The 25,356-nt window shown below is 56.7% G+C and overlaps 3 protein-coding genes across 10 annotated transcripts in view; 1 reads left to right on the top strand and 2 right to left on the bottom strand.

Moving 5' to 3' along the window:
- The first annotated feature begins 3,553 nt into the window (after positions 1 to 3,553).
- PKN3 (protein kinase N3) lies at positions 3,554 to 14,448 on the top strand. Of its 4 annotated transcripts, XM_058302293.2 has the most exons (23): positions 3,554 to 3,677; positions 4,687 to 4,851; positions 5,680 to 5,920; positions 6,150 to 6,295; positions 6,787 to 6,898; positions 6,993 to 7,120; positions 7,328 to 7,511; positions 8,886 to 9,029; positions 9,117 to 9,226; positions 9,335 to 9,478; positions 9,910 to 9,985; positions 10,073 to 10,241; positions 10,431 to 10,533; positions 10,646 to 10,713; positions 11,032 to 11,095; positions 11,255 to 11,346; positions 11,761 to 11,937; positions 12,587 to 12,649; positions 12,767 to 12,843; positions 13,261 to 13,403; positions 13,490 to 13,597; positions 13,748 to 13,828; positions 13,934 to 14,448. In XM_058302293.2, the coding sequence occupies exons 2-23, from the start codon at positions 4,837 to 4,839 to the stop codon at positions 14,144 to 14,146; spliced, it is 2,658 nt and encodes an 885-aa protein (XP_058158276.1). In that variant the 5' UTR covers positions 3,554 to 3,677; positions 4,687 to 4,836; the 3' UTR covers positions 14,147 to 14,448. The 4 variants fall into 4 exon arrangements, with proteins under 4 accessions (XP_058158276.1, XP_004476512.2, XP_004476510.2 ...); XM_004476455.5 differs by lacking the exon at positions 4,687 to 4,851; XM_004476453.5 differs by lacking the exon at positions 4,687 to 4,851 and having other exon boundaries at positions 3,554 to 3,695.
- A 97-nt stretch (positions 14,449 to 14,545) lies between these two features.
- Positions 14,546 to 17,685, bottom strand: ZDHHC12 (zinc finger DHHC-type palmitoyltransferase 12). Its single transcript, XM_004476452.4, has 5 exons — positions 17,533 to 17,685; positions 16,013 to 16,149; positions 15,619 to 15,696; positions 15,230 to 15,396; positions 14,546 to 15,013 (listed from the first exon to the last, which is right to left on the bottom strand). The coding sequence occupies exons 1-5, from the start codon at positions 17,630 to 17,632 to the stop codon at positions 14,692 to 14,694; spliced, it is 804 nt and encodes a 267-aa protein (XP_004476509.1). The 5' UTR covers positions 17,633 to 17,685; the 3' UTR covers positions 14,546 to 14,691.
- A 6,243-nt stretch (positions 17,686 to 23,928) lies between these two features.
- ZER1 (zyg-11 related cell cycle regulator) overlaps positions 23,929 to 25,356 on the bottom strand; it is a 35,927-nt gene continuing 34,499 nt past the window's right edge. For all 5 annotated transcript variants that reach the window (XM_004476458.4, XM_058302292.2, XM_071216933.1 and 2 more), the window contains one exon: positions 23,929 to 24,118. In XM_004476458.4, the coding sequence (XP_004476515.1) occupies positions 24,061 to 24,118 (58 nt within the window). In that variant the 3' untranslated portion in view covers positions 23,929 to 24,060. The remainder of the gene's footprint in view (positions 24,119 to 25,356) is intronic.

Genomic DNA, 25,356 nt, shown 5'->3' with positions numbered 1-25,356 from the left:
TACGGAACAACTAGTGTGATTTCTGCCCAATTGCTAGGATAATTCTTATTCTTTAGGCATGTGTATATTGGGAAGAGTTGGATGAATGGCTAAAGCAGCTTTGCTTGCTACAAGGACATTTAAAAATAGCAAAGCAAATAAGTGACTTTTATATTAGCTTATAGGAAGAGCATATACTCTTCTGAAGCTATGCCACACTATGCTTATGAGGGGAATTTAATAACTTTATGGTTTGAAACAGTAGCTTGTATTTAAAAGTGTCCTTGTATTTAGTTTTAGAACCTTAAGGAATGTTCTGTTGCACACCATCCTTGAAGTTGAGGTTACTTGTTCCTCATTTCAAATGAAGACTTATATTAACTGGATCTCCTACCTCCATAGCAGGCTAACCTTGTGGTGTTAAATTCCATTCTGGCTCTGCAATTTAGAATTCAAATGACCTACCGGGTATCTGGACATCTTGTTTGGCCAAAAATTTGCAAGAGTTTAACTCTTTGAATAGAGTTTGGGGGGCCCTTTGTATTTAAAGGGGGCTGAACAAAATTTTTTTTTCAGTTTAATATAGCTCGAAATACAGTGCATGAGATGAAGCAAACAGTACTGTACCAATTGTTTAAAATCGAAACCCTAAAGGTTTTACATTCTCTAGTATGCTTAGAAGAATTACTCAGGTAACAAAACTCTACTTCAAATTGTTTTAGAGACTAGGGAAATATAAAGGAACAGTGTTGTGCTTTACATCATATGGGAGTTTCTGAAGGGTATGCTTGGGGCAGGTGGGCTCCAAAAGTGAAGGTGTGCACTCCATCCAGGCGCCAGCTCCCTTTGCGTTCACTGGTTGTGGCCAATGCATGATGGAGTCCAGTCTGTTTTTAACAGTCCTAGTGTAGCTGGGGGGTTAAACTGTATGGGGAAAAAATGGGAAGTGTTCCCATGTTAAAAAACAGTATGTCAATGAATACAATCAGTTTTCTTCGTAAATAAGCTTTCATATATGCTAAGAGCATAAACTAATTTCAGTTTCACTATGATTTAGAAACATCACTTAGATGATTAAAAAATGAGAATCTGGAAGAAATATTTCTGGTATCTTACTGAAGGGTGATTTTCTATAAGAATTTGAAGCTTCTGAGGTGAAAAACTTCTGTTTTCTAAATATTTGACTGTTAAACTTTGAATGCATTCTCAAAGATCAAGTCACTATGTAGAGCTCTGCATGGCATCTCGTAATCAGAAGCAACCAGATAACCTTACAATGCACTTATACTCAGCTTTGACCTTGGGAGCTTCTGGGGTGGGGCCCAGAGTCAGGTGAGGACATAACACATCCCCATAAGCAACCATCTTCAAATCTTGTTTCTTCGAAAGTGGAGTGGAGGTGTGTCAACTTGATTGGTGAGGTGTACTCAGACTACCCAAGGGAGGCAAATCTAAATGGACTGATGCTTCCAAAACTGAGAAAGAAAAAACAAAAACCCTACAACTGTGTATGGAAAGGGGTTTCATTATATAACCTGCCAGAAAGTTTTAGGTTCCTTTCAGGTCAAATGTTTATACAGCCTTTTAACACCCAATTAGGTAGAGAGTTTGCACTATTCACTATCTACTGGACTGGATGTTGAACATGAACTTCAATTTTCCTAAGAATTTCAATACCATAAATTAACCATCACCATCAAACAGGTAAAGTAGTTATCTGCTCAGACTTTCTTCAGCCCAGAACTTAGCTTTCCTGTAGTTTTCACCCTGGAGGCCATGGAAGCTTTGTTTTTGCCCATCCTGTGTGCGTTAGGAAGGAGAGGTGAGTGGACACGGTTACTTCTCATCTACTTTCCGTCAAGTGTGATACGTGAGGCAGTGAAACACATCACAGCAAACTATCTTGACTTCACATAATTCAGCTTTCTGGCTCAGGGTAAATAAATGATCCTGGAGATGAGAAACAAATATCCATCTATGGAGTTACTTGATTCAGGTACTCATTTGGCTTTCCAAAGTGACATTCACCCATCAATTCAAATACATTTTAAAAAATGGTAATTAGTATTTTTGGTTGGGCTGTTTGCTGTACTATTGGAATTCCTTGAAAGGGGGAGTTTGCTAATTAGAAACATGGGTTTTTCTCAAACCTTTGAATTGGAGTCAGAAGCTGAGAGTCTTTTTACTTCTAAATTATGGGTAGTTAACATTCTGCTCTGGGCCCCTTGATAGTCACCTCCATTTTAAAGAGTCTATGTGCTCAACGTGCCGGGTGTTTGTCCTAATGTCTAATGCTCAGTAATTGGTATGTGTAAATAGTTTGCCTCTACAAAATCTGGACGGGCATGTCCCGTTGCTTCTGCATATATTGAGGACTTTTTTTTTTAAGATTTTATTGATTCCCCCCTCGTTTGCATTTGCTATCTGCTTGTCTTCTTTTTAGGAAGTACTGGGAACCGAACCTGGGGCCTCCCATGTGGGAGGGAGGTGCCTAATTCTTTGAGCCACCTCCACTCCCTGTTGATGACATTTTGATTTTCAATTGCAGAATAACCCGGGACTATCCATGGCTTGCCAAGTTCTTTCCAGTCCATTGTGAGGGAGGTGGTCAGAGCAAAGTGGAACTGACAAGGTTTCCTTCAGTGAAAGCACTGGAGGGCACCTGTTTCACATCAGCAAATAAGCTGCTCTTGATATCTTCGATCCTTCCTAACTTGTTAAAAGTTTTTAAAAGTAGCTTTTCTTTTCAGTTCCTTGGATGAATCTCCTGGTGAAGACCTGGCATGAAGTGTTCATAAGCACAGTATGCCCAGCAGTGGGGAAAAGGCCTTAGACTAGGCAATAAAGAACCAGACAGGCAAGCCAATACCAGTGCAAATCATGCAGACCAGTAAGCAAGCACTTCCTGAGGATGTCTTTCATAAGATGTAAAGGCTTTTCTTCTGTTGTTTAGATGGACTCTAGTGCACAAGTGGAACAGTGGCTCTGGCTGCACCTCAAAGCTGTCAGGTTAAATGGTGGGAGCCAAGAGACTGGTTCTTTCCTCTGTATTTTCTTTGGGTAAGGTTTAACTTTTTTCGACATTCGTTCTTAGAGTGATTAATATCTCCTAGAAAGGGACAACCATTCCGTGATGTCGGCGGGGTTGGGATTAACCCATTTTACACGACAGCGGAGACCCAGAGAGACTGAGGGACTTGACCCAGGGGACCCAGCGCGTTAGGGGCGGAAGCGGGGTCCTGGCAGAGCACGGAGGAAGAGCTGTGAACCCGATGCAGGCTGCGACCCCGACGTGGCGACCGGGCGGCAGCGGGTAGTCCCCACCAGGGCTGCCCTCCACGCCACAGACTTCTGCCTCCACCTGGCTTTTGGCGGGGTCAGGGTCAGAGCGGGAACTGTGGGCGGCAAGAGAGGGTGCTGGGTCCCGGATCCAGCGGAATTTCGGATGCGGGCGAGGCCCCGGGGCCTCGGAGTTCAGGAGAGGAATCCGGGCGCCGAGCGGCGCGGCCGAGAGGCGGCGCTGGTCCCGAGGCCCAGGGCGCGCCCGCGGATCTCGGGAGGGGGCGCCCGATCCCGCGTCTCGGGCGCCGCTCCCCGGGAAGTTTCAAGTTTGAAAGTCCTGGCGGAGGGGCTTCCGGAACCGGAGTGGTCGAGAGGAGGGGCCCGGAGGCCAGAAGGGCCCGAGCGGCGCCATGGAGGTGGGGGCGCCGCCGCAGGTGAAGGGCGCGGGGAGAGCGCCGGCTGCGGCCGGGGGCCGGGGGGGCCGCGAAAGCCTCGCTCGCACCGCGCGCTCCAGGCTCGGCCGCTTCCCCACGCCCTGCCCCCCAAACCCGCCACCCCAACCCCGCCGCGCGCCCCGGATCCCTGCCGCACCTTCGCAGGGAAGACCTGAGGGCTGGGGTCAGGCCTCTGGGAAACGTCCCCAAATGAGCTTCAGGCTGACTCAGAACCCCTCCTCAGGCCGGCTGACGAGCTCGTCTGAATCCGCGGCGAGGGGCGCCAGGGTGGGCGCCAGATCTTCCCAAAACCTCTTCTTCAGGCGGAAGCTAAGGCCGGGGGGCGCTGGCCTGGGACAGCAAAGGGAGGCCCGTGTGTGCACATGGGGAGGGTCCCGGTGGGAGAAGGCTGTGTGCTCAGGGTGGGGGGCTATCCGCGCTTCTGGGGGCTCCTGCGCAGAGCACACGAGGCAGGCGGGGTGTGCGTACGCGAGGGGGCGGGGCCTCGGCCGCGCGGGGCGGGAACCGCGTGGTACACAGAGCGTTCCAGTTTCGAGCGCGGAGGGAGCGGGTTCCGTGCAATGCGTGCACGTGGGCAGAGGGGCCAAGGCTGTGTGTGTCTGTAAGGGCGGGGGGGGGGGGAGGTGTCCTGGCCCAGAAGAAATAAGAGGGCACAAGGGTGTACAAGATGCGATCCCAGCTCAGAGCAGAAAGGGGGTGTGTGTATACTTGGGGCCAATCCAGCCCAGAGCAGACAGGGCTGTGGGGTTTGTGTTCCCTTTGCGATATAGTCGAGCCTTGGATCGCTTAGGGAGCCCTCAGGCCTGCAGTCACCTCCTCCTCCCCCCTTCCTCCGGAGGTCTGGCTGCCTGTTCCAGCAGTGACTTGTACACATTTTCCGATTTCCTGCCAACCTCCGCCCAGTGGCGTCTGGGTGACTCAGGACCCCGGTGGCCGGGCCCCCAGTTCCATGGGATCTTTGTTTGCTCAGGCTTTTGGCTCTGGCCCTCTCGCCTAGGGCGGTCAAAGGATTTCCTGAGCCTCGCCCCTGCCCTCTGACAGCCAGCCCAGCTGGCCCAGCAAAGCCTGGGGTGAGAGTCCCTGAGGCTGGGGTGGCCACCCCTCCCACTGGGCTCAGGAGATGGAGAGCAGAGAGGTAAGGCGAGGGGCCTGGGGCCCCGTAAAAGTCCACGGGAAGGCATCACAGACTACTCTGGGCTGAGGACAGCTTTGGCACTGATTAGTTTGAAATGGCCCCTGGGAAGAAAGTTTTCCTTTTCCTTGTTCCAGCCTGGGGTAAAGTAGTGAGAGAGACTCCTACTTCCTCCCAGGAGCTGAGCTGGGAGTGGGCCCCTGGAGTCCTCAGCTCCTCTCTGTGCCCCTGCTTTGGCACCTGTAGCATGGGGACATCAGGAGAGCAAGCCTAGGCTTCTACTCAGGCCTCCAGCTGCCCTCTCTGTGTGATCTTCGGAGACTCCCTTCTCAGCGCTGAGCCTCTTTTCCCATCTAACTCTGGTACCCAGATTTAGAAAACAGCCTGATTAAGCTGCTTGACAGGGAGAGACTGGGACCCAGGAGATGGTGGCATCTCTTTCTGTGGGTTGTGACCAACCTCAGGGAAGTTACTTGACCTTTCTGCATCTATTTCCTCATCTGTAAAATGGGGATTATAACTGCACCTACCTTGGGGTTGCTTTAAAGACTAAGTGAGTTAATTTATGTAAAACTTAGAAAAGAACCTGGCACCCAGTAAACACATAAGCATCAGCAAGTTGTTCCTTCCTCCGCCTTCTCTTCTGAAGGGCAGAGGACAGGAGCAGGGGCTGAATAAGTGGCACAGGGCTACTGAGCTCTAAGGTCAGAGAAGCTCCCCAAACCCCGTGTCAGGCCCGGCCGCCGTCCACTCCCTCTCTGTGCCCACTTGTGGTGAACAAGAGGCCACGGCAGGGGCTGCCTGGCAGGACTCCTTTCTGTCCTTCTGCAGCCTGGGGTGGGCCAGCGGCCCCCAGAGGACGAGAAAGAGCTGATCCGCCGGGCCATCCAGAAGGAGCTGAAGATCAAGGAAGGCGTGGAAAACCTGCGTCGTGTGGCCACAGACCGCCGCCACCTGGGCCACGTGCAGCAGCTGCTGCGCTCCTCCAACCGCCGCCTGGAGCAGCTGCATGGGGAGCTGCGGGAGCTGCATGCCCGCATCCAGTTGCCCGGCCCCGGGCCTGGCCCGGCTGGTGAGTGAGGGATCTGAGCAGCCCCCCTCAGGAGAGGCAGCACGGGCTGACCACTGCGTGGCCCCACACAGGCCGCCCCACCTTTGGGAGCTTCCTCAGGATATCCCCTGCCGATGCCCCATTGGAGGGGAGAGAAGAACACTGGGCTCCCGGGGGGGGGGAGATGTGGGGACAGGGTGGACTCTGGCTCTGGTAAGGGGCTCATGTGCCCTGCATTCCCTGCCAACAGAATCTGCTGCCTCAGGACCCTGCCCACGGGCAGAACAGCCAAGGGCTCGGCACCTGGAGGCTCTACAGAGGCAGCTGCAGGTGGAGCTGAAGGTAAAGCAGGGGGCCGAGAATATGACCCACACGTATGCCAGTGGCACCCCCAAGGTAAGGCCCCTGAAGTCGGATGGGGAGGCAAAGCCCCAGCCTCCAATCCAGTGGGAGAGGCATGGCTCTCAATTATTAGGGGAGGTGCCGCTATTGCCCCTGTTCTGATAGGGAAATGCAGCCTAGCCTTTGACCCCATAGGGGAGACAGTCTCAACCCTTGTTCTGATGGGGGAGGTGGAGCCCCAGATTCCAGGTGGGTGGGGCAGGCATGGCTCCTACCCCTAGTCTTACACAGCGCACCCTAAGGGCAAGTCCCAGTCCAGGTAGGGAAGGCCCAGCCTTGATGCAAAGGCCCAACTCCCAGCGTGATGGAGGGAGCTGGGCCCCAGACCGCGGGCTACGGGGAGGCTTAGCACCAGCTGACGGGGAAAGTCTGACTCTGGCCCTGATCTGATGGGCAGGCTTGACACCCCCAGCCCTGGTCTGGTTTGAGGGAGGAGGCTCTGGCCCAGCCCTGGACTCAATGGGGCTTATGCTGTGGCCCCGTAGGAGAGGAAGCTCCTGGCAGCTGCCCAGCAGATGCTGCGGGACAGCCAGCTGAAGGTGGCCTTGCTGCGGATGAAAATCAGCAGCCTGGAGGCCAGTGGGTCCCCTGAGCCAGGTGAGGACTTGAGAAGTGGGGGAGGGTGGGACAGAGAACAGTGTGGGCCTCGGGGACCCGGAGGGATCCTGCCCGACCCCTCCTTCCTCCCCAGGTCCTGAGCTGCAAGCCGAGGAGCTGCGGCATCGACTGCGGATCGAGGCTGCCGTGGCCGAGGGTGCCAAGAACGTGGTGAAGCTGCTCGGCAGCCAGCGGACGCAGGACCGCAAGGCGCTGGCCGAGGTCAGACCGTGACCCCCTCCCCTTCCTGCTCCCCTCGGAGGGTCTGCTTCCTCCCGTAGCACCCTCTGCAGAGGTGGGAGACCCCCCTGGTGGGCTGGCTGGGAGTGGGAGCGAGGAAGCAGGGAGGGCACTCAAGGTGGCCTGGGCTACCCTGCTCCCCTCCCAGATGCCCCACGGGCTTGTGCCTGCCCGTCTCCCCTCCTGCAGGCTCAGGCCCAGCTCCAGGAGTCCTCCCAGAAGCTAGACCTCCTGCGGCTGGCCTTGGAGCAGCTGCTGGAGGGACTGCCTCCTGCCCACCCGCTGCGTGGCAGGGTGGCCCGGGAGCTGCGGGCTGCCGTGCCCGGGAACCCGCAGCCTTCAGGGGTACTTGTGAAGCCCACTGCTGTGACAGGTAGCCCCAGCGTTCCCTCTCCCTTCCGAGCGTTCCGCTGCTAGGGGGGAGGACCCGGAAGCATGGTGGGGAAGAACTTTGGAGTCCAGTGTCCCTGGGTTCCAATCCTGGTAACTGATACCTCTCTGGACCTCAGCGGGTAGGGCTGCTGTGCAGAGCCGTGAACTGCTGGATGTGACACCCTAGGATATAGCACGTGGCACGGTCAGCACTTGGTCAATGTTGCTGTTCTTTTCATTGGTGACAGGATGCTGGTTAAAGCGCTGGTGTTGGGAGCTTATAGCCCTGGGGGCCTTGCGTGCCTGTCCCAGTCCCGGGCAACTTGGACTATTAGGAAGTTCTTTCTTCTAGAACTGAGATCTGTCTCCTTGAAGCAGCAGTGGAATTGCAATGAGCAAATAATCTGAGAGCACTGACTTTGTACTGGGCCCTGAGAGTCCCCACTGGGATACAGCTGGAACAGGAGAGCCCAGCCCTGAGGGAGGGGAGTGTGCAGGGGGCCGAGAAGGGAAAGCACGGGGCTGGATGGGAACTCTCCCCTGGCCTGGGGGAATTGGGAGTGCTTCCTGGAGGAGGTGGCATCTGAGCTTGGTCTTGAAGTACAGGCAGGAGTTGTAGACTAGGTGGGGAAGGCAGAGGGGACAGCATATTAAAAGGCCTTCAGGTCAACTGTTTGGGGCCACCTTATAGCCTGTCCCCCGGCTAAACACCCCAAGTCCTCCAGCCATTTTTCCTAAGATCATCTTCCCATCCTGGGCACCTGCCTTGGTTTACAAGGTCTCTCTGAGTGTAACCCCCAGGCCTGGACACCCTAAATTGTGCACATGAGCCCAGTTCATGTCCTCAAGAACTGCTTGCTTCCTACTGCTTCTTCTACCCTTTGAGAGACAAAACTCCAGTGGCCCTAAGAATGGACCTGCTTGGTTGGCAAAGCACATTCTGCACCTCTTGTGGGAGGTGGGGCAGAGCTGGGACTTGTCTCTACAGTACAGATGGGGAAACTGAGGTCTAGGGAGGAAGTGGGACAGGAAACCAGGCCTCTTGCTCTCTGATCCAAGCTCTTGTCCTTGCCATGGCGATTTCTAGGCCCAATCCCTGGGCATCTCATCATGTACTGCGGCTGTGTGTGGCCTGGGCTGAGGCCTGGGCCTCCAGCTCCACCAATGGCCCCTCTCCCCCAGTATATGGGGTGCTCAGGAGGGGTGCCAGCTGGGCTGCCCCGAGGATGACAGGTGGCTGCCAAGGCCTAATCAGGTTGGGGTCTGGATTCAGCCACCTCCAGGAGAGGATGGCTTTCCTGGGGTTTCAGGGCCTGCTGGTGGTGGTGGTGGGGGGTGGCACCTGACAATGGCCTACTCCTGTGCCTCCCCACAGGGACGCTGCAGGTCCAGCTAGTGGGCTGTGAGCAGCTGCTGACCACTGTGCCTGGACGTTCTCCGGCGGCCGCCCTGGCTGGCGGCCTCTCCGAGGGCTGGCTTCGGGCCCGGGCCAAGCCGCGTGGCGGGGGCGAGCTGGCCAGTGAGTAGGGGGCTGAAGGGAGCTGTGGGGAGCGGCAAGGGATCCCCTGCATACGGCCTGCCTTGAGCCCCAACTCTGGCCCTGCAGGTGAGGTGTTGGCTGTGCTGAAGGTGGACAACCGCACTGTGGGCCAGACAGGCTGGGGGCCAGTGGCCGGGCATTCCTGGGACCAGACGTTTGTCATCCCCCTGGAGCGGGTAAGGCTGGCCTTGTGTGGTCAGGGGTGACCTTGGCCGCGGGGTGAGGCTGAGCAGTTCGGGGCTGGTGCTGCGGCACCCTCCAACCCCGGCCCTCCCCCACTGTAGGCCCGTGAGCTGGAGATCGGGGTACGTTGGCGGGACTGGCGGCAGCTGTGTGGTGTGGCCTTTCTGAGGCTCGAGGACTTCCTGGACAATGCCTGTCACCAGCTCTCGCTCAGCCTGGTGCCACAGGGGCTGCTCTTTGCCCAGGTGCTCACTATCCCCTGGCCTGTGACCTCTCAGGCCCTGCGTCCGTCAGAGCTAGAAGAGCCTTCGGGACTGTGATTCACCCACTCAGAGGTGTGGAAACTGAGGCCCAGAGGGACGGGGTCTCCGGGAGTGTCTGAGGATTCCCAGCCCCTCTTGGAGGGGCAGTGGGAAGAGCACTTCATGGGAGTCTGGAGGTCTGTGTCCTTGTCCTGCCTCTGCCCCTGCCTCATGTGTGACCCTGGACATACACCTCTTCTCTGAGCCTCAGTTTCTCCACTGGTGCCAAGGAGGGCCTCAGGTCCATCTCTCTGGGCCCTTCTAGCTCTTGCATTCCTTGGCATTGGTTGCTCAGGCTGGGACACTGGAGGCCGAGGTGAGGTGGCAAACGGGATGGGGGGGCTGGTCCTCAGCTCTGACCTCTGACCCCACAGGTGACCTTCTGTGACCCTGTCATTGAGAGGAGGCCACGCCTACAGAGGCAGAAACGAATTTTCTCTAAACGCAGAGGTGTGGAGGGGGTGAGGGCTGTGTGAGGAGGGAGCGGGGCTGGGGCGGTCAGTTCTCAGGGTCTGAGCCCTCCACTTTTTCCCTCAGGCCAGGACTTCCTGAGGGCATCCCAGATGAACCTCAGCATGGCGGCCTGGGGGCGCTTGGTCATGAGCCTGCTGCCCCCCTGCAGCTCCCCAAGCACCATCAGCCCCCCTAGAGGCTGCCCCCAGACCCCAGCCACACCCCGGGGGTCCACTAGCCCCACCTCCCCCAGGTGAGGAGCCCCTCACCCCAGACTGCTTGCTTTTCTGTGGGCCCACCTCTCTCTAAGCCTGTGCTGTCCTTTTGTCCCCATTGCTCTCCATCAACCCTCTCTGTCTGTCTCTCTGCATGGCTGTGTGTCTGTCCCCACCAGCCCTTCCATCTGCCTGTGCCCAGTCATGCGTCTGTTTCTTCCCCACAGTAATGTCCCGCCCAGGAAGGTCCCCGTGGGCGAAGAGATGAAGCCCCCTCCCAAGCCCCCACGCCTCTATCTACCCCAGCAGCCCACCCCTGAGGAGATTCCGGTGAGGGGCAGGGGGAAGGGCAGAGCTGGTAGCCTTCGAGGGCTGCCGGGGTGGCGCGGGACTAGGAGAGGGAAGGAAGCCACTTGGCCCTGAGCGCCCTCTGCCCTCACAGCGCACCAAACGCCCCCACGTGGAGCCCTGGGCCAGACTCGCGCCATCTCCAGCAGCCTCGCCCACCAGGTAGCTCGGTCAGCCCCGGGTGTGTGCTCAAGCAGTTCAGCCACTTGCTTGAGTGTTTCTATATCCCTCCGGTCACCAGTCTGCAGCTCCCGGTGTCCTCACTGGCTCACGCTCACGTGCTTTAACTTGCTGAGCTCACCTTGTTGAGCTCCAGCTGTATCCCAGACGCCGGGAGGCTGTTGTCTAGGAGCCCCCACTGTGGGCCCTTCATCCCCTCCTCTGCGCGCCCCAAAGGTGGGGACAGCTTGGGACCCGGCGTGGAGGACCTGGAGCCAGCACTTGTCCTAGGGGCTTCCCCCTGCCCCCTTTCTCTTACAGGAACCCCCCCCAGCTTCGGGACTTCCGCTGTTTGGCTGTGCTGGGCCGGGGACACTTTGGGAAGGTAGTGGGCTGAGGGGCATGCCATGGACGGGGGTGGGCAGGCCCCAGCACGTCAGCCAGGAGGACACTGGGATTCTGTGGGGCAAGCGGGTAGGGGCTGGAGGCTCCGGGGCCTGCACTGCACTGCCCAGCTGGGGTCGAGCCTCTCTCTGGCCCCCAGGTCCTCCTGGTCCAGTTCAAGGGGACAGGGAAGTACTACGCCATCAAAGCGCTGAAGAAGCAGGAGGTGCTCAGCCGGGACGAGGTAGAGAGGTGTGTGGCCGGGCCAGTGGGGGCTGCCGGGCCTTCCCCAGGCACCTGGGCCCGGACTGCCGGCATCCCAGAGTCAGTGAAGGCTGTGGGGCGCTGGAGAGGTGTCCCAGTGAGGCCTGAGGCTGCAGGCCCTGGGGCCAGCCAGGCTTGCTTTCTCTTTTTAGACCTATGATTAGTAACTGTGTGTCCTTAGGCAGGTGGCCTCTTTGCTCTGCACTTCAGTCTCCACATTTGTAACGCGGGGACAGTGGTGGTTTCGTGGGTTCGGTGACCCGCTGGAGCCCTCATTTACATAGAAGCTACCACTACCTGCCTGGCACTTTGGAGAGTCATGGGCGAGGGGTGTCGTGTGGGTGGCAGAGCGCGGCCAGCAGAGTTTTTTCCTCCCTCTAAGACCCGCACCCTCCCCTGCAGCCTGTACTGCGAGAAGCGGATCCTGGAGGCTGTGGGCCGCGCGGGGCACCCCTTTCTGCTCTCCCTCCTTGCCTGCTTCCAGACCCCCAGCCACGCCTGCTTCGTGACTGAGTTTGCGCCCGGCGGTGACCTCATGATGCAAATCCATGAGGACGTCTTCCCTGAGCCCCAGGCCCGGTGGGTTCCCAGCCCTCCAGCCTGCCTCAGCCAGCAGGTGCCCTGGTTCGCTATGCCAGGCCCCCTTCGTCAAGAAAAGCATGGGGTCAAAGAGGCCTTGGTTCAAACCCTGGCTCCAGTTTGCATAGGGTTTGGTACCCCACTGGTCCTCAGTTTACATAGCTGTGAATTGGGCTAATGGTATCTGTTTTATAGAATGGTTACATAGACGAGAGTAGCATTTATAAATTGTCCAGCACAGGGACTGGTGAGCAGTAAGTACACAGTACAGAGCAGTACAGGCTCTGGAGTGGGAAAGAACTGGGGTTGCAGGTGAGCTCTGCCACTAGCTATGTGACCCTGGGCAGGTCACTTACCTGGAGCCTCAGATCCTCACCTGAAAATCAGGCATGATGAGTGTCACCCAGAGAGGCTGCTGGGAGAATAAGGTGTGTAGAGCACCTATCACAGCCTGTGCTACAACTTAGGAGCCCAGGAAGGGTAGCCACAGCAGCCTTGGGAGAGTCACCTGGAGGGGACCCCCCAGCCTGGGCCTGAGGCTCGTCCAGTCTCACCCACACCAGATCCTGGCTGGAACATCCAGGGCCTGGTGCCTTCCCATACAGCCCCTCGCAGTCCTGGCCAGAACTCTCCTCACTCCACTCCCCAGGTTCTACCTGGCCTGTGTGGTCCTGGGGCTGCAGTTCCTACATGAGAAGAAGATCATTTACAGGTACCTTTTGCCCCAGAGATGCTGAGGGCGGGGAGGGGAGGCGGGAGTGGAGGTACTGCTTGGGGGTGGGGGGTTACTGTTCCTTCTCAGCCCCTTGAGTGCTCTCCTTGCCTTCAGGGACCTGAAGCTGGATAACCTCCTGTTGGATGCCCACGGTTTCCTGAAGATCGCAGACTTTGGGCTCTGCAAGGAAGGTGGGTGCTGCCTATCCAGGATCCCATGTCCCGGCTTGCCTATCCAGCCCAGGTCAGTGGGCAAGTGGCATCTCCCAGACAATCTCCTTTCCACCCACTGATGCCCTAGCTCCCCCGCCCTGGCCCTCGTTCTAGGCAGTAGCTGGGCAGTAGCTCGGCATTTCCTTCCCAGCCTGAGGCGAGCCCCAGCTTGCCGTGGCCAGAGAGGGGAAGCCTGTGGGCCCGGCTGGAGAAGGAATTGGGTTCTGCTTTCTGCGTGTGAGCTTGGCTTTCTGAGATGGCGCTTCCTCATCGTCACGAGATTGGTGTGGGGTCCAGTACGTGGGGGCGCAGGGCTGGCCGTTGATTCTTGGAACCAGAGGTTATTGCGAATGGGGCACACACTACGGGCAGCTGGTCTGGACGTCGTTTTCACAGGGATTGGCTTTGGGGACCGGACAAGCACCTTCTGTGGCACCCCGGAGTTCCTGGCTCCGGAGGTGCTGACCCAGGAGGCCTACACACGTGCAGTGGACTGGTGGGGGCTGGGTGTGCTGCTCTACGAGATGCTGGTGGGAGAGGTGAGCACTGGGCCTAGGCTGCTGCGGCCTGGGTTGGGGTGGGGTGGGGGCGGTCCACGGACCCTGCTGAGTGCCCATCTCCGCAGTGCCCGTTCCCAGGGGACACCGAGGAGGAGGTGTTCGACTGCATCGTCAACGGGGATGCCTCGTACCCCCATTTTCTGTCAGTGCAAGGGCTCGAGCTCCTTCAGAAGGTAAGCAGGCCAGGGTCCAGGGCTGGGGCAGGCAGCTCGCGTGCCCTCTGCCCCCATCCTCGGAGCTGGGGCCCAGCTCGCGTGGGGCACCTGGGAAGGTGGGCGGTGCCTGGGCCAAATGCTCTAGAGGAGCTCTGTCCTCTTCCCCAGCTCCTCCAGAAGTCCCCGGAGAGGCGCCTGGGGGCGGGCGAGCAGGATGCCGAGGAGATCAAGACCCAGCCTTTCTTCAGGGTGAGTGGCCAGGGGCGATGGCACCCAGCACCCTGCCAGCGCGGGAGGTGAGGGCCGCCCCCCGGGCTGCTGTTCTGCCTCAGGTGCCTCTCCCCTTGCTCTTAGACCACGGACTGGCAGGCCCTGCTTGCCCGCACCGTGCGGCCGCCCTTCGTGCCCACCTTCTGTGGCCCCGCGGACCTGCGCTACTTCGAGCGCGAGTTCACGGTGTTGCCGCCCGCCCTGACCCCGCCCGACCCGCGCAGCCCGCTCACCGCCCGCCAGCAGGCTGCCTTCTGGGACTTTGATTTCGTGTCCGAGCGGTTCCTGGAGCTATGAGGGCCTCTTGCCGCATCTCCAGCTACCCCTCGCCCACACTCTTAGAGCTGCTGCTTGTCCGCCCGTCTGCCACCTGGGTGCCAGGTTCGGGAGGCCCGGCTGCACTTGGGGCTCTGGGTGGTGGCCACGGGGCTGCTCAGTGTTCCTGGGCCAAGTGCTTGCCTCTCCCCCTCCCGCCATCCCGCCTCTGCTTCCCAGCGAGACTTGGACCAGAAAGGCTGCCACGGGGGGGGGCACAGTTTTTTGTTTTTTTAATATTTGACTCACTTGATGGATTATTAAATGTGTAAAACTGTGTAAAACTGTGCCTGGGAGGCAGCTCGGCTCAGGGGTGGGGGTGGGGGGGCTCGGAACCAGGAGTCCCAGCCGCTCGCTGGTCCTCCGCCTTCCCTCCATCCTTTGGAGGGATTCGGACTTGAAGCTCTCTCTGAGACCTGGGAGGAGTGGGCAGGAGTGTGGAGCCCCAGCTCTCGAGGGCAGACCCCTGCCGAGTGTGGCCGCTCTGGTGTCCTGGCACAGGCTGGCGGCCCTGCCTCCCAGCGAGCCTAAGCAGCCTGGCTGCTGTCCTCCTCCTCCTCCTCGGCCCAGAGGGTCTCCCAGGACCCCGAGGGCCACCCGCAGAAGAAGTGGGCCAAGTTGCGGATCAGGCCGCGGTCGAAGGGGTTGCCGGGACGCTGGCGGAGGTAGGCGACGCGGTGTGAGGAGATGAATTCCCAGGTGGTGGTGTTGCTGGCCACCAGGTAGAGGTGCGAGGCCAGGAGCAGGCTGGTCACCAGGGAGAAGAGGGACAGCAGCAGGAAGGTGGCAAACAGGAGCCCGGTGGACCGCAGCCACAGCCCCCAGGGCTGGAAGAACCGGAGGCCGGACCTGCGGGCAGCAGCGGGGCACCCAGAGCTGGCAGGAGGCAGGGGCGCCTCTTGCTCCCCTGGTCCCCGGGGAGCTTGGGGTGAGCAGGTCATTTGGGAGAGGGTGTAAGGCCCTCGAGAGGGAGCCTCCCTCAGCCAAGGGACACCCGGCACTCTGTCCCCTCTGGGAGCATGGCGGCCCCCCTTGCCCGGGCCCCGGGGACACGGCGGTGCCTACCATGCGAGGTGCAGGCCCCACAGAAGCACCACCAGCTGCAGCGCCAAGTAGGCCACAAAGAGCGGGTGGTTGCGCTCCCCCACGCAGTTCTCCATCCAGGGGCAGTGGTGGTCATAGCGGCGGACGCAGCGGCGGCACTCGCGGCAGTGCCGGGCCCGCAGGGGCTGCTGTAGGCGTGGAGGGGACGCAGACTCAACGTCAGCTCCCCTGTGGGCCCATCAGCAAGGGGAGGGGTGAAGGCCAGGGGCTGGGGTCTGAATCTGGAAGGCCTTCCTGGAGGAGGGGTGAAGCCAGGCTCGGCTCCAGGGACCGGGGCACTGGGGCAGGAGAGGTCAGGGAGTCTCAGTCTGACCCCTGGTCCTCCCCGCAGGGGTCCCTGCATCACCCACCAGGACCAGGCAGTATCTGCAGCGCCGAAGGGGGATGGCCTGAGGAACCATGGCCGTCTGCTCTTCCTTGGGCTCCACCTGAAAGTGGAGGGACGGAACAGAAGATGGGGTTCCCCTGGGAGGCACTGATGGGTAGCTTAGTTTAGGGCTTGGACAGTCGGGGTCCCATCCCACGCAGAATGCAGGGAGCAGGTGGGGCACAATGCCCTGGACTGTGGGGCGCTGCGTGACCTTTGCAGGTCACTTCCCTGAGCCTTGGCCATTTCCTCGTTGGTAGGATGGGGTTTTGGCTGTTCCTTTGTCCCATGAACGCCCTCAGCCCAGAGGCTGGCATGCAGACTCTAACTGGGGCCTTGGGTAGAAGGGATTTGGGCCCCAGAGGCCCCCTGGTTACCTGGGGCTGGGGCTGAGCGTTCACGTAGCCTGGGTCCATGAGCGACACGGCCAGGTAGAGCAGCAGGGAACCCAGCACGAGGAGAAGGAAGGTGAGGGGCAGGAGCAGCTCGCCTTGCTCTTCCCATTGCCGCAGCTCTGGAGAAGCCGGAGGAGGAGAAGGAGGGTGAGGCCAGGGCGCAGGCGGAAGGGGAGGGCGCAGAGGTGGGGTGCGGTTGGAGGTGAGGAAGGGTGTTTCTGACTGAGCCTGGAGATGGGGTTCAAGGAGTGTCAGGTGCAGCTGCAGCGGAGGATAGAGGAGGGAGAAGTTGGGGTCCAGCTAAGAAAGCCAAGGGCACTTTCACCACAGGGTGGTGGGAACCGTGGAGGGCTATAGGGCCAGACTCATGTTTCTGAAAGCCCTCCCTCTGGAGGCAGAGAATCCTGCCCAGGGGGGAAGTAGGGTGGCTGGACATGAGCACTGACAAGGAGGGTGAAGAAGAGAAGATGGACAGAGGGTGACACGGAGGTCGAAGGAGCCAGACTTGACTGGCTGTGGAGGGAGAGGGAGGGATCCAGGTCGACTCCCGGATCCCTGAGATGCCCAAGGGACAAAAACGGAGGAGGGCGGGGCTGGCAGGCCCAGAAGCTGCAGAGGAACAGGAGGGGAGCCCAGGTCAGGGAAGGGTACAGCGGTTTCACGCCCATGGAGGGGACAGGGTTTGGGGAGCTTGGGGGGCTGAGGTAGTAAGGGGCCATAGGACAGTTAGCAGAGTGTGACAGTTGTGGTGTTCCCTGGTTCTAAGAGGGTGCAGAGAAGGAAGAAAGGTTGGGGAGGGAGGGGATCATTTTCTGCTGGGGAGACCTGAGCAGGCTTTAGGCTGAAGGGCAAAGGCTCTGAGGAGACTTCCGAAAGTCTTGGGAGGAAAGGCTGGCAGACGGAGGACGGGGTGGGGACTGGACCACGGTGGCTGGGAGTGGGGAAGCCTGAGAACTTTCCTGGAGGCCAAATATGGCCGGTTAAGCTCTTGGTAGAGACTACTTCAGGGGGTGAAGGCCTGGAGGGGTAGGGGCTAGTGGGTGCTAAGAGTGCAAGGAGGGTGGAGGGGCGCATGAGGGGACGGGCAGCTCACTGATGTTCTCGTCTGCGGCCGGGAGCTTGAATTTGGGCAGCTAGTGGCCACGGAGGTGGGCGGGAAGCCAGATCTTGAATCTAGTTGATCGTCAGGATTTTACGGACAGGGAAGGTTGAGAGTCAATTTATGATTAGGAGCAGATGGGTCCCGGGATCAGGGAAAGTTGGGGCTCGAGCTGGTCCTCGGATCAGGTGGGCACCGGGTGGGTCTTGGGCTAGGGCATCTGGCAGGGACTAATCAGGGATAATCTGGGTGTCAGGCTCTAAAGGAGACAAATGTGGAGGGGGATTCAGGGGCTGATGGAATCCGCGTGGACCCTGGGATCTCTGGAGACCCCGGGAGTCCCAAACGTCGGAAGTGCCAGGCGGGATCGGGTGGGTCCGGGTTCGCGCGGGGTCCGGCTCACCGGTCTCGTGCAAGAAGAGTACCAGCGTGATCCCCCAGGTCAGCACGGTGTGCCCGGACCGCACCAGGACCCCAGGGCTGAGGAGCGCCCAGGGCGCCATCGCCTCTGCCCGGGGCCCCACCCGGAAGACGCGCCCAAGGGGACGGGCCCTCCGAGGGAGGGGGCGCGGCCACCCGGGGATTGGCGGATCCGGGCGGTGGGCGGGGCTGGGCCGAGTCAGGGAGGCTGCCTATTGGGTGGCAGCTGCGCGCAAGTGGGCCCTCGAGCCAACAGGTGCCTGGAGAGGCTGAGGGCGCGGCCTGCGCGCGCGCAGCCGGTTACTACGCGAACCCCGGCGCCCCGCGGCCAGGTAACTTTTGAAAGCCGAGGAGTAGGTGCGTCTCGGCTCGGTCAGTCTTGCGCATGCGTTCAGCTCCCCGGGCGCTGCAATGATCCAGACGCTTGTTCTGACGCCAGAACGCGCCGTTGTGCCCATTTCAAAGATGTGGTTAACTGCGGCCTCAACTGCAGCTGAGTCTGCTCCATGGTGAAACCCCTATATCTGATATTCATGCTCAGATATTGGCAAACGGAATTAGAAAAGACAAAGTGGAGGTTTGTGGTGCACTGATTCTGGCTGTGGGGGTTCAACGGCTCAGTCAGAAATCCCAGAACTGCCTCTTCCTACCGGTGTGATCTTGGGCAAGTTGCTGGACTCCTGAGCTCCGTTTTCTATCTGTATAAGGGAGATGATACTAGTTCCCCCTCCTAAGGTGGTTGGAAGGAATTGAATAATGGCGTTTCCCATGCTCTTAGCCGCCGTGTATACCCTGCCAGGCTGACTTTCCCAAACTGAGGCTTCAGGCTTTTCTAAGATGAAACTTCCTGTTGCACTGCCCAAACCCCATCATCTAGTGCCCAGGGTCTTTCCTGCCTCTCCCTCTCCACCCACATCTCCCACTGATACCAGTGTCCACCTTCCTCCATCAGCTGGGTCCCCACTCAGCTCCTGTAGCCTATCCTTCTGACATTTGTTGTTCATAGGGAACTGCCTTCCCTGTCCCCTGTGATTCTGGTGGGACAGTCCCTCACTCCATAGGGAAATAGGAGGCAGGGTATGGCAAGTAACACAGCAAGGCCAATCATGGTCCTAGGTGGTGGGCTTGTGTCTCAGCAGGGCCAACTAAAATCATTCCATGAGGTTTACTAAATAGATGCTGAGAAAGGGGCATTCCTTGCTTTGGATCAAACATAGGGGATAGGCTATAAGGGCAATTGGTAGCTCTCTTTAGACAATGTGGAGAGAGCCTGTGGCAGGAGAAAATGAGGCCAACCTGTAAAGAGATATGGAGAGAGGCACCACTGAAAGGGCATGAGAGACAGTCTCAGTGACATTGTTTGAATCCCTTGGAACCAGCTATGCTTGAAGCTGATCCTACTCCTAGGTTTCCCAGTCGTTTAGTCAGTGATGTATAAAGCTTGGGGGTTTGAGTCGGCTGGCTATCACATGCAACTGTCTTAATTTTTTTCTTTTTTTTTTTGAGGTATCAGGGCTGGATTTTGAACCCGGGACCTCTTATGTGGTTAGCCGGAGCTCAACCACTGAGCCACATCAGCTTCCCTGAGTTGGCATTTTTATGTATTTGCTTGTTTATTTACTTATTATTTTTTAAGGAGGCACCAGGGACTGAACCCAGGGCCTCCCATGTGGGAAGCAGGTGCACAACAGCTTGCGCCACATCTACTCCCTTGATTATTGCAATTGATGATTGTGCTGAGTGCACATTGTCTGCTCAACAAATCATTTTGAAGTTTCCACAAGTCAGGCACTATTCTGGCACTGGATACACATCTGCCTGGCATCCATTCCTCCTTGATCTATACCAGCACCTAGACTTTCTCTCCCCCTTTGGGTGGGGTCACCTCTGAGGTCCCTGAAAAATAAAATTTCTTTACCTGTGAAACAGGATTGGACCCTGGACTGTATGTAACAAATGCTCCAAAGACCAGCTTACCCTCCCTCCCTCCCTTCTATTCATCCAACAAGTTTTAAATGACCTCAACATGAAAAGCCCTGTGCTGTGTGATGGGCCAGAGTGGGGCCTTGACATTGCTCACAGTCCAATGAAGGAGGAAGACAAGGCTATTTTAGCCTCGTGGGTAAGTGCTGTGAAGGTGTGAGGAGGAACTAGCCAGGCAAAGCAGAGGGAGATAGTGTCCCAGACCCAGGAAATGGTTGGCACACTAAGAGAGGAGATTGCAGCTCATCTGGGGAATTCTCGTTTTCCCCTCCTTTACAGTGGGAACTTTGAGGCAATTCATTTAGTCTCTCTGAGCCTCAGTGTTCTTACCTGTAAGATGGGTTGCTGTGAGGATTTTAGCAAGAAGTAGAATGTCTATAGAGCACAGCACAGGGCCAGGCTTACAAATGAAGAGTTCAGCAACAATGTCAACTGCCATGGACAGGCCCCTATCCAACACCACCCTTGTCCCGCCCACCCCAGGCACGGACTACCCACCAGGATCAAAGGCAAAGCCTTGTTCCCAGCTCTCTCAGGTGACCAGAGGTAGGAGGCTGGGGGTGGGGATCACAGCCAGAGGAGAGAGAGGCCGGGCCCAGAGCCATGCTCAGAGGCAAAGAGGGGGGATGGCCCCACAGAGGAGGGTGGGAGGGAAGCCAGACGCTCTGGTTGCAGGAATGTGTTGAATCGGGTGTTGACACTCCCTGGCTTAAAACCCTCCACTAGCCTTCCCTCACAGAGATAATAAAATCCCCACCCTCGGCATTGTCTGAGGACGAGACCAGATAATTTATAATTCCAACGAGATGCCTTTGAGAGTAAAGGAGGGCACTGTTAATAGTTACATTGGGACAACAGGTGTACATTAGAACTGTCCTGGCCAAAGCTGGATATCTGGTCACCCCACGATTTGGCCATGGCTACTTCTCTGGCGTCTGACTCCTGCTCCCTCCCTCATTTTTTCACTGTGCTGCCACCACAGGGGGCTCCCTGCAAGGCCCTTCTGGCTGGGCCCTCTGCCTTGGATTTTTTCTTTCCAAGGGTCAGGCCTGGCAGCCTATGTCTTCATTGGATTCAGCTCGAATGTTTCCTCTTGTGAGAAGCCTCCCCTGGAATACCATGCCATCTCTCACCTTGACATGTGCTCCTCTTTCTCCCTGAGCACTGTTAGCTGTCCCGCTAACTCGTCTTACCTGCCCCCCCTCCCCAACGGCCTGCAGTGTCTCATATCTCATCACTGACATCCATTTTCACTTCCAGACTGAGTCATCCAGGGCAGTCATCTGGCTACCAGCCAGGTCCTCAGTGCCTGGGCACATGGGTGTAAAAAGAATATAGAGGGAAGAGGCACTTTGGGAACTTGGCCACCTGTCCCGGCCCTGCAGTCAGCTGGCCCTGTGGGTGGACTCTCAAACTGAACAAACACACCCCCTCCCAGCCACAGAATTTACCCACACTCAAGCCCACTACTCAAATAGGTCCAAGCCTCTTCTGACCCTAGAAGGCAGCCTAGTGTATAGTAAATGTGGCCTTAGTTGTTTACTGTTATTTTTGGGTTTTGAATAGTGAAAATGAATTAATATTGATCAGATATTCATCACAGTTGTGATAAATGCACAACTCTATAATTATACCAAATGCCATTGATTGTTCACTTTAGATGGATTGTACGGTTTATGAATACATTTCAATAAAATTGATTTTAAAAAAAAGAATGCAGGCTTGTCTGAGAGGTCTGGCCTTTGCGCTGGATTCCTGGGAGCTGCCCTCTAAACTGAAATTTCCCCAGGGCTAGGCATGTCTTTGCTATTCATAGTAGGTCCCTCAGAACATAAGGTAGTGTGTGCCAACAAGATGACTCATGGTGGACCCCTCGGCTCACATGGTATCAGCCCAACCTCTGGAGATGGGCGGTGCTGGTGTGAGTTCAACCACGTGGTCAGTCAGTAATTCAAGCATGTCTACGTGAAGTCATGCTTGTCTTGAAGAAGCATGTTTACATAAAATCTCTGGACACTGAAGCTCATATACACTTCCCAGGTTGGCAATATCCGGTGTGTATTGTTACACATAAGATACCGGGAGGGTAAGGAGTCCTGAGGACAAGAGAAGTTTGGCCCCTCCCTCCCTTCGTGTTTGGAACCTTCCCAGATTCTACACTATGCATCTCTTCCTTTGGCTGATTCTTTGTATCTTTTCTGTGTAATAAACCATAACCATGAGTGTACTAGGTCTCACTATGTCTTTTTTTTTTTTAAGACTTATTTTTCTCCCCTTACCCCCCTCCCCCCCACCCAGTTGTCTGCTCTCTGTGTCCATTCACTGCATGTTCTTCTGTGACTGCTTCTATCCTTAGTGTTACCGGGAATCTGTTTCTTTTTGTTGCGTCACCTTGTGTCAGCTCTCCTGTGTGCGGAGCCATTCCTGGGCAGGCTGCACTTTCTTTCAAGCTGGGCGGCTCTCCTTAAGGGGCACACTCCTTGTGCGTGGGGCTCCCCTACGCGGGGGACACCCCTGTGTGGCACGGCACTCCTTGCGCGCATCAGCACTGCACATGGGCCAGCTCCACACGGGTCAAGGAGGCCCAGGGTTTGAACCTTGGACCTCCCATGTGGTAGGCAGACGCCCTAACCGCTGGGCCAAGTCCGCTTCCTCTAGTGAGTTACTAAATCTGAGGATAGTTTTGGGAAATGCTTGAACTTACAGCTGGCGTGGGAGTGAGGGTGATCGTGTGTGGACTCTTCCTGCTAACTCTGTAGTTGGGCCTTAACTCCTTGCAGTTGGAGTCAGAAGTCTCAGGCAGATTTGGTAGTCTGGAGGACTGTGTCCTTAACCTCACTGTTTGACTAACTCTAGGTAGCTAGCAACGTCCATCCCTTCTGCAAAAAAGACGCTCTGCTCTTCTTCACTTTGCACAAAAATGTATTTCTGTGACATCCCAAATTACAGACATTTACCCAGGCCCCAGGTGGTAAAGCAATGCGATTGAGCTCTGCCTGGGTCTGGCTCAGGCAGGCGAGCATGGAAGAGAGGCAGATGCAGCCCACCCAACCAAGCTGGTGGAACATGGACAGAGCAGCTGCTACCTTCCCAAGGCTGGGAGGGGAAGGCTTCAAGAGAGAAGGGCTAGTTGCCTCTCTCCTGAGGCTGCTAACCCAGCTTGTTCTGCATGGAGGCAGAAATGCTGGGAGAATCCAAAAGAGGTGCAGGGAAGGAGGGAAGAAAAGACATTTTCCAAGGGTCAGCTCTGCCTTCCAGGCCCATTTGTTCTAGATGGGCCCTCTCACCCATCTGTCCCTGTGAGAAGCAATTCAGAGTCATATCAAGGGAGGACCACAAGAAATTTAGAGCTACACCTGTGTCTCACACTTCTCTGACACAGTACAGAGGTTTCCAAGGTTAAGCCTCAGGGCAGGGCTGAAAGGGGGAGGGAAGGGCCAATGGTGCCACTGAAAGGTGTTCCACGTGCTGGTCTGAAGGCGTGTCTGCCTGTCGCCACAGTGAAAGGCTGGCATGGGAGGCAGGGACCACCTGCCTCTGAGAGAAGTGTGGGGTCTTCCTGGACAGCGGGACAGGCAGGGGGAGTGTGGCAGGCTCAGTTCTGCTGGTGGCAGTGCCTGGGCACCTTGGGCGCTTGTGGGCAGATGAGGGGCTATAGAATGAAGGAGCAAGCCCCTGGCGCCAGAAGGTGCTGGCTTCTAGGGCTGAGGGCAGGTCTAGATATGTTTGGCAGAAGGAACAGCGGGATCTGCCCCTGAATTCTAACATCCCTGGTGTGGGGACCTTCAGCAACCTGGGACCTGGTGGGAGACTAGGAGACAGCCTCCGTAGCAGCGTGGCCTCAGGCAGGCCTGGCCAGAGAGTAGCAGGCCACTGTGAGCCCTGCTCCTTGACGGGCCTCTGGGGCTGCCCAGACCTAGGCCTAAGCAGCTCAATTTCTTGCCCCAGATCGCCCACAGCTGGGTGCTCCAAGGCATCTGGGGGACCCAGAGGGGTTTGTTTTAATCCCCAACCCCCACTGGCCAAGCCCTGGAGTCCACATGGGGACCTTAGGCTTTGGCAGGTAGGTTGGGGTGCTGGAGTGGGCTGATACAGGCATGTTGCCCGTCATCACAGGAAGTGAGGGCAGGGTTGGATTTTATTGGGAAAGGAACAGACACTCACAATGTTAGAGGCATTTAGCCTGGTTTAGATGGAAGTGAGTGTGGTAGCGAGGAAGGCTTTGAGTTGGGGTTTGAGAATGTCAAGGAAGCTACAAGGACTCGGAATATTTTTGTTTTTGTACAGAAATCATACGCACAAAACTTCACACTTCCTAACCAAAAAAAAAAAAAATTATATATATATATATATAATATATATATATCTCACTAATGTTAAGGAAAAGCGTCGGTTGTGCAAAAGTCCCCCCGTGCCTCTTCATCTCGTGGGAGGCTCCCTGGCAGGGGGTTTGCCAGCTGGGCTGCTTGAGAGTGCTTCCTCCTGGCCTCGTGGTCCAGAGCGACGGTGGCCACGGGGGCAGAGGCTTCTATCTGGATGTGTCCATGTTCTCCTCTTTAAAGTTACTGCAGTGCTCAATCACCTTGCTGGAGACAATGGGGGAAGAGAAGATTGAAGGTGGGCTTGGGCCTAGGGGAGCCTGGCCCCTCCTAGGTATCAGGTAGCTGGATAGCAAATGGTAATGGTAATGTGATGGTCACTGAGAAGATGTACATAGAGACTGGCAGAGTGGTTGGCATGTGCGAAACACCCAGGAAATGGCACCTGTGGCCATGAATATTGTCACCGCCCTGTCCTCCCTTCCTTCCTCCCCATGCTCTTCCCCTACCCCTCAATTACAGAGCATCTGTGGTTAGGAGATCCTCTGAGTCAGCTCAGGCCTGACCTCCAAAACCCTTTGCTCCTTTCTTTAGCAATGTCTTCCTTCTTTATTTCCCCCCACATCCCCAGATCTTTTTCTTTCCAAACATCCACTAGTGGACCCCAAACTGGCTACTCATCAGATTCACCCAGAGATCCTGATTGAGCAGGGCTAGGACTAGGGAAGCTGTGCTTGCTCAAGGGCACCAGAATCCCTGCAGCTCCAGGCCCCAGGCCCCAGGCCCCGGCGCGACGTCTGGGAACCACCACTCATGTTCACATCTCAAGTCTCTGGCTGACCCTTGGCACTACTGCCCCATTGCTGTCAAGTGTCACCCAGGACGGCCCCGCCCTCTTGGTCAGTACTATGCCTCCAGGTGGTGGTGGTGGTGGTGGTTGCTCACTGCAGCCTCAAGGCACTGAAGAGGTGCCCTCCTGCCTTTTAGGAAGAAAACGATGCCAGAGTGGGGCACGGAATAATGGACCAGTGGAATGTGTCTTCTTAGCATCACCCCAAGTGGCTACCTATGACTCAAATGCCACGCAAAACAAACCGTCAAATAGACCTGTCAGTTGAGATACACATTTTAGGTCTTAGAGAAATACTGAAAGCGACTGGAGTGGGTTACCAGCCAGTCTTAGCCAATGCTTCTCAAATATCCTGGAATACATTTTAAAAATGAAATGTCCAGGCCTACTGGAAAAGAAAATCTAAGGGTTGAGGCCTGTACGTTTTCACATTCTTTCCAGGTGATTCTTTAGGGAGATTAAATTTGAGAACTGCTCATTTGATCATTCTCAATGCAGACAAACCTATGTCTAAGCAGTAGCTTTTGCCAAAAATAATGGCAGAGCCAGTAGATGTCTCCCAGTTTAGTGAGTTATTGTCTGAGGAGCCTCCAAGCCACAGGCCCCTCCTCCATGTTACTTTTTATTCTAGGCTGTGTTTAGAACTACGCCAAAA

Source organism: Dasypus novemcinctus, chromosome 8, assembly GCF_030445035.2.
Source record: "Dasypus novemcinctus isolate mDasNov1 chromosome 8, mDasNov1.1.hap2, whole genome shotgun sequence".
Taxonomy (NCBI): Eukaryota; Metazoa; Chordata; class Mammalia; order Cingulata; family Dasypodidae; genus Dasypus; species Dasypus novemcinctus.
The sequence above is the reverse complement of the archived record's forward strand: the minus strand, read 5'-3'. Positions and strand labels throughout refer to the sequence as shown.

Excerpts from the sequence above, each read along its gene's own strand:
- ZDHHC12 (XM_004476452.4), bottom strand. The coding sequence starts at position 17,632 with ATGGCGCCCTGGGCGCTCCTCAGCCCTGGGGTCCTGGTGCGGTCCGGG. Across the intron at positions 16,150-17,532 it reads ACTCTTCTTGCACGAGACCG|AGCTGCGGCAATGGGAAGAG; the intron begins GTGAGCCGGACC and ends CGGCTTCTCCAG. Across the intron at positions 15,397-15,618 it reads GCAGATACTGCCTGGTCCTG|CAGCCCCTGCGGGCCCGGCA; the intron begins GTGGGTGATGCA and ends CCACGCCTACAG.
- PKN3 (XM_004476453.5), top strand. The coding sequence starts at position 3,672 with ATGGAGGTGGGGGCGCCGCCGCAG. Across the intron at positions 9,030-9,116 it reads TGGCGGGGGCGAGCTGGCCA|GTGAGGTGTTGGCTGTGCTG; the intron begins GTGAGTAGGGGG and ends CTGGCCCTGCAG. Across the intron at positions 10,534-10,645 it reads CCACCCCTGAGGAGATTCCG|CGCACCAAACGCCCCCACGT; the intron begins GTGAGGGGCAGG and ends CTGCCCTCACAG.